Source organism: Oncorhynchus kisutch, linkage group LG11, assembly GCF_002021735.2.
Source record: "Oncorhynchus kisutch isolate 150728-3 linkage group LG11, Okis_V2, whole genome shotgun sequence".
NCBI lineage: Eukaryota > Metazoa > Chordata > Actinopteri > Salmoniformes > Salmonidae > Oncorhynchus > Oncorhynchus kisutch.
This window is the reverse complement of record NC_034184.2, coordinates 11,073,872-11,088,539: the sequence shown is the minus strand read 5'-3', so window position 1 is coordinate 11,088,539 and position 14,668 is coordinate 11,073,872. Positions and strand designations below refer to the sequence as shown.

Sequence of the window (14,668 nt, the reverse complement as noted above, 5' to 3'; positions counted from 1 at the left end):
GTGCTACGTATCTCAACACATCTCCACTGTGCTACGCATATCAACACATCTCCACTGTGCTACGTATCAACACATCTCCACTGTGCTACGTATCAACACATCTCCACTGTGCTACGCATCTCAACACATCTCCACTGTGCTACGCATCTCAACACATCTCCACTGTGCTACATATCAACACATCTCCACTGTGCTACGTATCAACACATCTCCACTGTGCTACGTATCAACACATCTCCACTGTGCTACGTATCAACACATCTCCACTGTGCTACGCATCTCAACACATCTCCACTGTGCTACGCATCTCAACACATCTCCACTGTGCTACGTATCAACACATCTCCACTGTGCTACGTATCAACACATCTCCACTGTGATACGTATCAACACATCTCCACTGTGTTACGCATCTCAACACATCTCCACTGTGCTACGCATCTCAACACATCTTCACTGTGCTACGCATCTCAACACATCTCCACTGTGCTACGTATCAACACATCTCCACTGTGCTACGCATCTCAACACATCTCCACTGTGCTACATATCAACACATCTCCACTGTGCTACGCATCTCAACACATCTCCACTGTGCTACGCATCTCAACACATCTCCACTGTGCTACGCATCTCAACACATCTCCACTGTGCTACGCATCTCAACACATCTCCACTGTGCTATGCATCTCAACACATCTCCACTGTGCTACGCATCTCAACACATCTCCACTGTGCTACGCATCTCAACACATCTCCACTGTGCTACGTATCAACACATCTCCACTGTGCTACGTATCAACACATCTCCACTGTGCTACGTATCAACACATCTCCACTGTGCTAGGTATCAACACATCTCCACTGTGCTACGCATCTCAACACATCTCCACTGTGCTACGCATCTCAACACATCTCAAATACAAATCAGATCAGAATTAAATTGTACAGTAGAATTAATGTTCCTGTATGGCGATGGATGGGAGGTGTCCTGACCAGCAGCCTTGCTCTATAATCAGGTCTAAGGTCATCATATTAAATCAGTCATTGTGAGAAGGAAGGATGTCCCCCACATTTCCCTTTCCCTCCAGCTCTGTGTCCCACTCCCTCGTCTGACTGCTTCACCCTCTCCCTCCCTCTGTGAGAAAGGAGGCTTATCACATTCACTTCACTGTGTTCAAGCTGCACGCACACACATTCACTTCACTGCAGTAGTTCTTGGATAGTAGATGGGCATGCTTTTTCCCATGTCTGAGCTATGAGCAGTTTACCTGAATGTTGTGACAAGAGACACAGTGGTCAGTGGACACTGATTTGATCTGGTGTGGATGTGGATGGCTGAAACAAGATAGGCGGTTCTTCCCTAAACTCAGCTGACTCAGTGACTCATCACATTCCACATTCCTTGGAAATGTATCAACATTCACCGCCCTGCCGAGAATCACTGCCAAGGGTTTCAATCTGATTTCTCTGTCAATGAACCGATTCTCACAACTATTCAACCGCTGTTGTTGAGTCTGCCGCCAGTCATGGGCATGTGTAACCGCTGTTGTTGAGTCTGCCGCCAGTCATGGGCATGTGTAACCGCTGTTGTTGAGTCTGCCCCAGTCATGGGCATGTGTAACCGCTGTTCAGTGAAGACAAGAAGACTGTTCTGGGCACCAGTGGAACAGATGTGATCTTACTTTGTTAATCTTGGGTTGTGTTTTTAAAGAAAGGACTGTCCCAGCCAGTGAGCCCAGTTGATTGGTGTTTATTCTGACGATAGACACAAGGAAGCACATTAGAAGTGCAGGACAACAGGATGTTGATGGCTGTAGATTGGTAATTTGTCTGTTAGAATGGAAATAACTGTGAATAAGCAGGAAGCTAATGTGACCATTACAATTAGTGCATGCTAGCTCTCGCTCTCACAGCAATAATATACAAAAGAATATCCCAGGATTCCCGTCCTATGGGACTCCCAATCACAGCCGGATGTGATACAGCCTGGATTCGAACCAGGGACTGTAGTGACGCCTCTTGCACTGAGATGCAGTGCCTTAGACCGCTGCGCCACTCGGGAGCCCTGTTGTTTAGGCCGAGGTATGTATTGTTTTTTGTGTGCTCTAGGGCAACGGTGTCTAGACTGAATTTGTATTTGTGGTCAAATAGTCAAATAAAACATTCAGTCAGGCAACTGGTATCATATGAACACACACAACCTACAGTAAGTAAGCTGGTATCATATGAACACACACAACCTACAGTAAGTAAGCTGGTATCATATGAACACACACAACCTACAGTAAGTAAGCTGGTATCATATGAACACACACAACCTACAGTAAGTAAGCTGGTATCATATGAACACACACAACCTACAGTAAGTAACCTGGTATCATATGAACACACACAACCTACAGTAAGTAAGCTGGTATCATATGAACACACACAACCTACAGTAAGTAAGCTGGTATCATATGAACACACACAACCTACAGTAAGTAAGCTGGTATCATATGAACACACACAACCTACAGTAAGTAAGCTGGTATCATATGAACACACACAACCTACAGTAAGTAAGCTGGTATCATATGAACACACACAACCTACAGTAAGTAAGCTGGTATCATATGAACACACACAACCTACAGTAAGTAAGCTGGTATCATATGAACACACACAACCTACAGTAAGTAAGCTGGTATCATATGAACACACACAACCTACAGTAAGTAAGCTGGTATCATATGAACACACACAACCTACAGTAAGTAAGCTGGTATCATATGAACACACACAACCTACAGTAAGTAAGCTGGTATCATATGAACACACACAACCTACAGTAAGTAAGCTGGTATCATATGAACACACACAACCTACAGTAAGTAAGCTGGTATCATAGGAACGGACACAACCTACAGTAAGTAAGCTGGTATCATAGGAACGGACACAACCTACAGTAAGTAAGCTGGTATCATAGGAACGGACACAACCTACAGTAAGTAAGCTGGTATCATAGGAACGCACACAACCTACAGTAAGCTGGTATCATAGGAACGCACATAACCAACAGTAAGCTGGTATCATAGGAACGCACATAACCTACAGTAAGCTGGTATCATATGAACGCACACAACCTACAGTAAGTAAGCTGGTATCATATGAACGCACACAACCTACAGTAAGTAAGCTGGTATCATATGAACGCACACAACCTACAGTAAGTAAGCTGGTATCATATGAACACACACAACCTACAGTAAGTAAGCTGGTATCATATGAACACACACAACCTACAGTAAGTAAGCTGGTATCATATGAACACACACAACCTACAGTAAGTAAGCTGGTATCATATGAACACACACAACCTACAGTAAGTAAGCTGGTATCATATGAACACACACAACCTACAGTAAGTAAGCTGGTATCATATGAACACACACAACCTACAGTAAGTAAGCTGGTATCATATGAACACACACAACCTACAGTAAGTAAGCTGGTATCATATGAACACACACAACCTACAGTAAGTAAGCTGGTATCATATGAACACACACAACCTACAGTAAGTAAGCTGGTATCATATGAACACACACAACCTACAGTAAGTAAGCTGGTATCATATGAACACACACAACCTACAGTAAGTAAGCTGGTATCATATGAACACACACAACCTACAGTAAGTAAGCTGGTATCATATGAACACACACAACCTACAGTAAGTAAGCTGGTATCATATGAACACACACAACCTACAGTAAGTAAGCTGGTATCATATGAACACACACAACCTACAGTAAGTAAGCTGGTATCATATGAACACACACAACCTACAGTAAGTAAGCTGGTATCATATGAACACACACAACCTACAGTAAGTAAGCTGGTATCATATGAACACACACAACCTACAGTAAGTAAGCTGGTATCATAGGAACGGACACAACCTACAGTAAGTAAGCTGGTATCATAGGAACGGACACAACCTACAGTAAGTAAGCTGGTATCATAGGAACGGACACAACCTACAGTAAGCTGGTATCATAGGAACGCACATAACCAACAGTAAGCTGGTATCATTGGAACGCACATAATCTACAGTAAGCTGGTATCATAGGAACGCACATAACCTACAGTAAGCTGGTATCATAGGAACGCACATAACCTACAGTAAGCTGGTATCATAGGAACGCACACAACCTACAGTAAGCTGGTATCATAGGAACGCACATAACCTACAGTAAGCTGGTATCATAGGAACGCACACAACCGACAGTAAGCTGGTATCATAGGAACGCACATAACCTACAGTAAGCTGGTATCATAGGAACGCACATAACCTACAGTAAGCTGGTATCATAGGAACGCACACAACCTACAGTAAGCTGGTATCATAGGAACGCACACAACCTACAGTAAGCTGGTATCATAGGAACGCACACAACCTACAGTAAGTTGGTATCATAGGAACGCACATAACCTACAGTAAGCTGGTATCATAGGAACGCACATAACCTACAGTAAGTCATGGCAAAATTTGTGGATTTTTAGGAAATTAGCTTTAAACTGCAAAATGTTCTCTCTGCCAACGAGGGGTGTGAACAGTTTGGGGTCGCATAGGTTGCAAGGTGGGAGTTTGTTACTACACAGATAAATGATGATATCCATTCCGACCTTTTCCACCTAGGAAATGTTTCTGACCGGACCTTCTCAAATAGTACATGAGTAGTCCTACCCACAGTGCATTCTGAAAGTATTCAGACGCATTCCTCTTTTCCACATTTTAATGTTACAACCTTATTCTAAAATGGATAAAATAAATAAATATTTGATCCATCTACACACAGTTGTCAGTGCATGTCAGAGCAAAAACCAAGCCATAAAGTAGGAGGAAATGTCTGTAGAGATCTGAGACAGGATTGTGTCAAGGCACAGATCTGGGGAAGGGTACCAAAAAAATGTCTGCAGGATTGAAAGTCCCCAAGAACACAGTGGCCTCATCATTCTTAAATGAAAGCAGTTTAGAACCACCAGGACTCTTCCTAGAGCTGGCCACCTGGCCAAACTGAGCAATCGGTGGAGAAGGGCCTTGGTCAGGGAGGTGACCAAGAACCCGATGGTCACCCTGACAGAGCTCCAGAGTTCCTCTGTGGAGATGGGAGAACCTTCCAGAAGGACAACCATCTCTGCAGCACTCCACCAATCAGGCCTTTATGGTAGAGTGGCCAGACAGAAGCAACTCCTCAATAAAAGGCTTGGAGTTCACCAAAAGACACCTAAAGACTGTCAGACCATGAGAAACACGATTCAATGGTCTGATGAAACCAAGACTGAACTATTTTGCCTGAATGCCAAGTGTCATATCTGTAGGAAACCTTCCACCATCCCTACGGTGAAGCATGGTGGTGGCAGCATCATGCTGTGGGGATGTTTTTCAGCGGCAGGGACTGGGAATCTAGTCATGATCGAGGGAAAGATGAACGGAGCAAAGTAAAGAAAGATCCTTGACGAAAACCTGCTCCAGAGCGCTCAGGACCTTAAACTGGGGGCGAAGCTTCACCTTCCAACGGGACAACGACCCTAAGCACATAGCCAAGACAACACAGGATTGGCTTCGGGACAAGTCTCTGAATGTCCTTGAGTAGAACAGCCAGAGACACTGATTAATTAACAATGAAGACACTAATAGTTTTGCTGATGAAATGAGAACGGGGAGGAGGATGAAGGAAGAGAGAAGGGGAGGTTTTATTCTGTTTTTATTCAGATGTTTTGGATCTGCAGTCAACAAACAATCTGTGTCGTGCCGGGGAGCAGGTAGCCTAACAAGTAGCCTTGCTGGTTAAGAACAATGGGCCAGTAAGCAAAAGGTCAGTGGTTTGAATCCACAAGTGAAATGGGTGAAAAATCTGTCTGTCTACTATTGAGCAAGGCACTTAACCCTAAGTCACTCTGGATAAGATCATCTATCAAATGCCAACTTAGATAAGATGCTGTAATGTGGATAAACACATACTTCTTTTAAAGGATAAAACACGGGACAACCATGACAAAGTTCCCGGATGAATGAAATCATAAGACCCTAAGTATTGACTGACTGTCTTGTCTCATGACGCCTGCCACTCTGAAATGGTGCACCACTTGGAGCGACTTTACAATATTCAGCTGATGAGGGAATACTGCCCTCTAATGTTCAGAAACTGAAAGTGGTTGTAGAAATGTTCTACTTACCGCTAGGTGGCGTCGCTTGACAGCCCTTTGAAAATTCCTTTATCCAATCTACGGTAAACGGAAATTACTTGTATGGAATGGGAGCTACAGCTTCCGTTGTCTGAGGGCGTTTTTTCAAGCTTAGCACCAGAGATTTTTGGGGTGGTGGCTGCTTGGTTTATAAGTTTGGAGCTCCACCAAGTTATTTGAGGACACTGATTTGAAGGAATTCTCCTAATTTCTAACATATCGAAATTTGGGCTCTCCAATCCAGGCTTCAAACCTTTTTTTCTCCTTTTTGGGAAAACAAGTTCACGCATCAAAAGAGTGGTTTACCAGCTGACCAATAAGCTACAATTTGAGCTAGCTACTGTAGCTTGATAGCTGAGAGAGGCGTCGATGCAGGCCATCAAGTGTGTTGTAGTGGGGGACGGGTAAGTTAAACCTACATTTATGTAGCTAGTTAGGTATGCTTATAAAATGACGTCTTACAATATAAGTTATGATCTAGAATACATTGTCAACGTGAATTGTTTATAGTAGCCCAGAGTTTGAGCGTTGGCTTACTAATTGGTGACAACTGTCAGTTTCCAACACTAACGTTAGCTATAATTAGCGTCAGCTAAGTTAGCTTGCTAACATCAGACTGCAAACTTGTTGTGGCATACTAACTAATTGTTACTTGACGGTAACTGTTTTGCATTCTCGTTTGCTGTTAGGACCACACGTTTCTTGTTAGGTTAAAATGAGTAGTGGCTGGCGAGTGAGACAAAGCCCGCTGTATGCACTGTTATGAGAAATGATCTATTCCCAGCAACCCTTTAGTGTCCGTCCTATCATTCCACTTACTTCTTGTTACCGCCTTGTATTATGATAAGTGACGACAATTTGCTACACCATTGGGTTTTAGATAATTTTCTTCCCTTTGCCTTATTGAGAACTTATTATAAACACTTGAGAAGATGACCCACTATCTAGCAGATATTTATCAGAACCTCTTAGTTTCTTTAGAAAGCTTCATACACTACTTACTATAGCCCTTTAATTTAAATATGTCTGGAAAAGAGTAGTTTAACTGCCTGTTGTTAATGAACTCCTCCAACATTATTTAGAACATAGGGACATAGTGCCATTCTTTGTCAATGCTGGTACCATGTCCTAAATAAGGTTGATGGTGGAGCTCATTACCAACAGGCAGTAAACTACTTTTTTCCAGACATATTTAAATTAAAGGGCTATAGTAAGTAGTGTATGAAGCTTTCTAAAGAAACTAAGAGGTTCTGATAAATATCTGCTAGATAGTGGGTCATCTTCTCAAGTCTTCATAATATGTCCCTATTGTAGAGTGAAACCCCAACATTGGATCACTAGGGGATAATAGGGATGCACGAATTATCGGTGAACATATCGGAATCGGACGATATAAGCTAAAAATGGCAACATCGGTATCGGCCGACGTCTAGTTTAACGCCGAGGTGCAAAACCGATGTCAAATCTGACGTGCATACCAATAACGTAGGTACATGACATAATGACGCCACATACAATTTTGCGCTATACGTGCAACAAAGTATTCCGAAACTAGCCTACAATGTCTGCTGTGTGGATCGAGTAGTCAACAAGTCGAGCAGTCATTTGAGAGTAACACAATTTCAGCGAGACAACTCAAAGGCGAAATCCATTAAAGCCAAGATAATGGAAATCATTGCCCTTGACAATCAACTGTTCTCTGTCGTGGGTGATGTTGACTTTCACCGACTGGTTGAGCACCGGTACACACTACCAAGTGTGCTATTTTTCAGATGTTGCCCTACCAGAGTTACACAGTAATAGCGTCACTGCGATTAGCTTCACAACATACATACTATGAAATGCCATTTGGGTCTTTGCATGTCAAAAAAGATACAGTATCACTGTCAAAAGGTACATTAGTACTGTCAAAGCTGTACAAAAAAAGTCTTCAAACATCGGCCATGAACGATGTTTACAATACCTAGTTGGTAGTGTTTACAATACTGAGTTGGTAATAAAGCATCATTTGTTCGACCGCAACTTCTGGGGTAGCTAGCTTTAGCTAGCACCAATACCACCATCCTGAAAACAATGACCAGTAGAAACTGCAGTCATTCATTTTTAGCAATGATTAAGGAATCCTTGTGAGTATTAGCTAGGTTGCCTCTTGTTGTTCGCCTATTGAAATTGAACAGTTCAGTTCATGAAAATAAATAGCTAGCCAGCTACTTAACCCTGTTGCCCAAAGCTAACATTATAAGCAGCCAGCTAGCTTCATCTGGCTCGTGATGCTCGACCAGACCACAATAAGGATTAGGCACAATGGTGGAATTTGCAGGTTGCCTTAAATAGAAGTCTGTAATTGACAGTGATGCAAATGAATACAAATCGTAGAATTATGCCCTACTTTTATTTTTAAGGCTAACCGTGAAGTCCACTATTGTGGCTAGCTTCACATAGATGGGTCAGACCATTAATCAAATAAGAACTGTCTTATAAATTATTGTTATTTTAGATGACACCTAGCTATATAGTTAGCAAACTATAGCTACTGAAACAGATTATGTCGTTTTGCAATGTTTTTGGGGAAGAACATGGTTTGCGTACATGAGCTAGCCGGCTCTTTTTTTTAATGACCAGCACTGTAGGTGTGTGAGACAAATTTACCAGAATCATAGCATACATGAGTGAGTGTAATCAATGTGTTAAATGTATTCTGACGTGCAGTCATATTCAAGTCCTGATTGGTCAACAAGCTTATTTCAAATCAAATACAAGTTTATTTGTCACGTGCGCCGAATACAGCAGGTGTAGACCTTACAGTGAAATGCTTACTTACAAGCTCTAACCAATAGCGCAAAAAAAGGTATTAGGTGAACAATAGGTAGATAAAGAAATAAAACAGTAAAAAGACAGGCTATATACAGTAGCGAGGCTATATACAGTAGCGAGGCTATATACAGTAGCGGGGCTATAAAAGTAGTGAGGCTACATACAGACACTGGTTAGTCAGGCTGATTGAGGTAGTATGTACATGTAGATATGGTTAAAGTGACTATGTTTCATCAGTTTAACTCATTGTCTCAAGTTGGCCAGTTAAACCCCTCCAAGTTCTCCTTTCAGTTTTGAAATAGACATAAACAAAACTAAACTTGTTTATTTCTCCTCCTTATCCCTCCATCTCTCGTTTTCTCCTCTAGAGCTGTGGGTAAAACATGCCTGCTCATCAGCTACACCACCAATGCGTTCCCCGGGGAATATATACCCACAGTGTAAGTGCTCACTCTCTCTCACACTCTCTCTCACTCCGCAGCAGGTCTTACAAATGGCATGGAGTTTTGTCAGCAAAATAAATTAAGTTATAAATTTAAGTTATAATGCTTAACCCTTCTCCCCTACACTAGAAACATAGTGCTGCATGTTCATGTTAGCATTCTATGTTTACAGTTTATAAGAGGTGTGGTTTTAAGTTTTTCCTGATGAATCAGGAAATTATATATTTAGCCTGTAGAATCATTGACATTTACTGGTTGCCATTATTTCCTGGTTGTGTGCTAATCACTTCCCTGACGATGTCATTGTGGTGTAACAATATGCATCTCTCCCTGCAGCTTTGACAACTACTCTGCCAATGTGATGGTCGATGGGAAACCAGTGAATCTGGGTCTATGGGATACAGCAGGACAGGAAGACTACGACAGACTCCGACCACTGTCCTATCCACAGACGGTAAAACATCAGGAGAAATGTACTGTTGTCACTAGTGTCATAATCAGTGACTATCTTCATTTCTATCAGTGCATTGCTGTCAGCGGGGCGTAAAGCATCAATTCATACAACGGGTAGGCAACTAGATTCAGCCACGGGTTGATTTTTGTCGCAGTGGATGGTCGGGGAGTTCATAAACTCTGTCTGTGTGGTTAATTTGTACCATTAACTATAGTAATTTCTACACTGAAAATTGACCAATGCTAAGCCCAAAAAGAGTGTGTTTGAAAATAACAATTTCATACCTTGATTTACATTGAGACACAATCACTTCTCTTTTATTTGTGGGAATACTTGGGAACAGACTGCCTACATTTGTTGTTTTTAGCTGAATTCCTGGTGTTAGCTGAATATTCCCCTCAAAAACATTGTTTGCGTTCCGGTTTTGACAACATTGTGAACAATATAACGCAAGTTATTCAGGGCGTTAGGGAAAGGCATATTGCGTTGTTGCCAACATTGAGCATTTATTATGTCAGTCTGCATGTATGGGGATGAGAGTACAGTCCTCTGCCCATAGTACCTAAACAATGTCTGGAGCAGGCATTAAGTGAAAGAGTGCTCTGTCTGCCCCTTTGTCTGCCCTCATTCTGGGCTCTGACTCCTCCCATCAATTGACAGTGGTCAGTGTTCAGGGAAACTTTGTCCTAGATTGAGGACTGGTTCATAAACTGTCTGTGTGGTTAATTTGTACCATTCATAATCTCCATGAATTGCAACTCAGTTTTTCATGGTGGATCTTGTATAAATTATGCTGTTTGTTTCCTCTCAACAGGATGTGTTCTTGATTTGCTTCTCCCTCGTGAGTCCTGCCTCCTTTGAAAACGTCCGTGCCAAGGTGAGCCATAGCCTTGGCTTTGTTTCTATCTAGTTCTGTGATAACTTAATGCTTTATCATCAAGGTCATTGCTTGAAAGGGTGGATTTTATCCACATACTCAAAACAACTGATGTATAGACCTGATAGGTAGGCCCCTAGTTTACAGTAATATCCTGATCCTATCCTGACTGACTTGTCCATGTCTCTGTCCTCCGTAGTGGTACCCAGAGGTGAGACACCACTGCCCCAACACCCCCATCATCCTGGTGGGCACTAAACTGGATCTGAGAGACGACAAGGACACCATCGAGAAGCTGAAGGAGAAGAAACTCACCCCCATCACCTACCCCCAGGGCCTGGCCATGGCCAAAGAGATTGGTTAGTTTACTAATGGTACTTAGTCTTGTCCAGGGGGGTACTATACATCAAGGTGCCTCAGTACAGAAACAGGAGAGGGGCTAGTGTCCTGTCCGGGGGGGTACTGTACATCAAGGTGCCTCACTACAGAAACAGGAGAGGGGCTAGTGTCCTGTCCGGGGGGGTACTGTACATCAAGGTGCCTCACTACAGGAACAGGAGAGGGGCTAGTGTCCTGTCCGGGGGGCTACTGTACATCAAGGTGCCTCACCACAGAAACAGGAGAGGTGCTAGTGTCCTGTCCAGGGGGGTACTGTACATCAAGGTGCCTCAGTACAGAAACAGGAGAGGTGCTAGTGTCCTGTCCAGGGGGGTACTGTACATCAAGGTGCCTCAGTACAGAAACAGGAGAGGTGCTAGTGTCCTGTCCAGGGGGGTACTGTACATCAAGGTGCCTCAGTACAGAAACAGGAGAGGTGCTAGTGTCCTGTCCAGGGGGGTACTGTACATCAAGGTGCCTCAGTACAGAAACAGGAGAGGTGCTAGTGTCCTGTCCAGGGGGGTACTGTACATCAAGGTGCCTCAGTACAGAAACAGGAGAGGTGCTAGTGTCCTGTCTGGGGGGGTACTGTACATCAAGGTGCCTCAGTACAGAAACAGGAGAGGGGCTAGTGTCCTGTCCAGGGGGGTACTGTACATCAAGGTGCCTCAGTACAGAAACAGGAGAGGTGCTAGTGTCCTGTCTGGGGGGGTACTGTACATCAAGGTGCCTCACTACAGAAACAGGAGAGGGGCTAGTGTCCTGTCCGGGGGGGTACTGTACATCAAGGTGCCTCAGTACAGAAACAGGAGAGGGGCTAGTGTCCTGTCCGGGGGGGTACTGTACATCAAGGTGCCTCAGTACAGAAACAGGAGAGGTGCTAGTGTCCTGTCCAGGGGGGTACTGTACATCAAGGTGCCTCGCTACAGAAACAGGAGAGGGGCTAGTGTCCTGTCCGGGGGGGTACTATACATCAAGGTGCCTCAGTACAGAAACAGGAGATGGGCTGTTCTGGCTCGGACAAGGCTTACTTAGTTCTTAGTAGTACTTTCAGGGCCGTAGAGTAAGCCTATTACTGGACTCTACACAGCAATGTCAATGCAGTTTCTTCATAGCTTAACCTGGCTCCGCTCAGGGTAGTCATAGCTATTAGTCTATTTAGGATTTTAATGAATTAAATCCCTATTTGCTGATATGTTGACTGCCAGCCTGTCTCTCTACAGGAGCAGTAAAGTACCTGGAATGCTCAGCCTTGACACAGCGTGGCCTTAAGACAGTATTTGACGAAGCCATCCGGGCGGTCCTGTGTCCCCCACCCGTCAAGAAGAGGAAGAGGAAGTGCTCACTACTCTAAATATCCCGCAGACAGGAAGTAGGAAGTCACGCTGCAGTCTGAGCTCACCTATTGGTAATGAATAAGAGGGCGGGGGAGTGTCTTAGGAGGAAGGGGGAGGATTCTACAAAAACCATATGTATCCAGATATAATTGTTTTCTCTTTTGTATTGTAATTGGTACATACTACTTAAATATGATTGATTTCATTATACGAAGCTTACAATGAACTCTTCTTCAGCTCTAGGAAGAAGGGGGTTGGACAAGCCCTACATGTTTCCCCTACACTAAGAAATTCCTGCTGCCTTCAAAAATGTTCCCTTTTTTTATGTTCCTGGAAGGTAATACTAATTGCGCTTTTCAATTTCGGTCTCTTTCCACTCTGAGTCCATATTGTTTGTTTACAGACTTCAATGAATTGAGGTGTTGCCAAAATTCCTACTTCATATAACGGTCATCACTTTCTAGGAGCTCCGTGTACACTAAATGTCATGATTTCTTGTTTTTTTCTCTTCTGTACAATGTTTGCGACCATAATTTGCTTAATCTTGACAAAACGGTTTATAGCTCAAGAGAAATCTAAATAAACAAATTCTAAGCGTTGTACTAGCTGTTAAGTTCTATAATTATACTCTTATGTAGATTTTGATCAATCATTTCTCCTCAGGTGAATTTTATCCACCTTGGAATATATTGTCAAAACAACTGATGTCAGTCATGGATAATAGCTATCACGTTATACCTAGGTGGATGTAAATGCATATTAGATCAATCTAAATCTCTACTTATTGTACTTGGTTCTCCCCTTTGGTCTGAGAAAAGATCCAGTATTTTACATTCTTAAGGTGTCTAGACTAAGAATGCACCTGACCAGGTGTATAGGTGAACCTATTGGTCAGAAAGAGGATGGAGAATGGTTATTTTTATCAGACCAATTTAGATGGATCCTTCTTGTTGGATTAAACAACAGTTTCAAACCATGAGTGTTACTGTACATAAATACATCCATTGTATGAGTGTAGTCCGCCAGCTTTACACTCCAGACACCTGGTGCATCATGACCTTTTTCTTATAGGCCTTGTTTGTTTTTATGGTAGAATCTAGGCCTGTATTTGACTTTATTCCCTTTTAACAGGTTCTGTCAGCGGTTGCCATCTGTCCAGTCCTTTAAAAAAAGTATAGTCCAAGTGTGAAGAATCTGGAGTTTGTTTGCTACTCGAAAGGATGTCATTGACATGATGCTATGTAAACATTACTATTACTGTATCACTAAACTATTTTAATAGCGTTCAGAAGAAGACTGACCATGTCGTTGGTTTACAGTAGCATCTAATGGCTGTATTTACAATATACAGTAGTTCAGTGGTTCAGTGCTCTTTATTTTTGACTGAGTGAGAGGCTGTTGGTCTGAGGTATTACCAGTGTACTAATGAATGGCACATTGAAAGAACTCGATTTTTGTTCTGCTTTTATTTGGACATGATAGTGGTTACTCTGCTGAAATTTTTTAAAAAGCAAATAAATTCATTTAAAATCTCTGCCTGTTGTCAGCTTTAAGTTCTGTTGTGCGGCTGTAGGAATGTAAACATTTTCCACCCACTCCCTTAACAGAACAGAAGGGGATACTACAAACAAGATCAAGTACTTAGCCAGCTAACTTAACCAAAAAAGTGATTTCAGAATATTTAGTTGAGTTTAAAATGGGCATGGTCTACTTAACTCCATAACTAAAAAATATCTATGTCTAGCTTTATTTATGAACCAGAAAATAAACTATTTCTGATTGTTTATCAAGGTTAGCTGGCTAACTAATTGATCCTGCTTTGTAGTAAACCCCCTCAGGTGGTATGTATTCAGATCCCTTTACTTTTTCCACATTTTGTTTCATTACAGCCTTATTCTAAAATTAATTAAAATCGTTTTTAAATTGTAGCCTATATATATATATATATATATATATATATATATATATATATATAGTAAAATTAATACCTTATTTACATAACTAAATGAGACTTAAAATTGAGCTCAGGTGCATCCTGTTTCAATTGATAATCCATGAGATGTTTCTACAACTTGATTGGAGTTCAACTGATTGGCCATGATTTGGAAAGGCACGCAACACAGTTAAA

At 42.3% G+C, this 14,668-nt stretch overlaps 1 protein-coding gene across 2 annotated transcripts; it reads left to right on the top strand.

The window, feature by feature from the left end:
• The first annotated feature begins 6,290 nt into the window (after positions 1 to 6,290).
• Positions 6,291 to 14,074, top strand: LOC109900051 (ras-related C3 botulinum toxin substrate 1). Of its 2 annotated transcripts, XR_004211555.1 has the most exons (7): positions 6,291 to 6,641; positions 9,420 to 9,491; positions 9,831 to 9,948; positions 10,763 to 10,825; positions 11,025 to 11,184; positions 12,427 to 12,611; positions 12,778 to 14,074. XR_004211555.1 is itself a non-coding variant. In XM_020495774.2 (6 exons), the coding sequence occupies exons 1-6, from the start codon at positions 6,607 to 6,609 to the stop codon at positions 12,555 to 12,557; spliced, it is 579 nt and encodes a 192-aa protein (XP_020351363.1). In that variant the 5' UTR covers positions 6,308 to 6,606; the 3' UTR covers positions 12,558 to 14,074. The 2 variants fall into 2 exon arrangements, 1 of the variants encoding a protein (XP_020351363.1); XM_020495774.2 differs by having other exon boundaries at positions 6,308 to 6,641; positions 12,427 to 14,074.
• Positions 14,075 to 14,668: the final 594 nt, after the last annotated feature.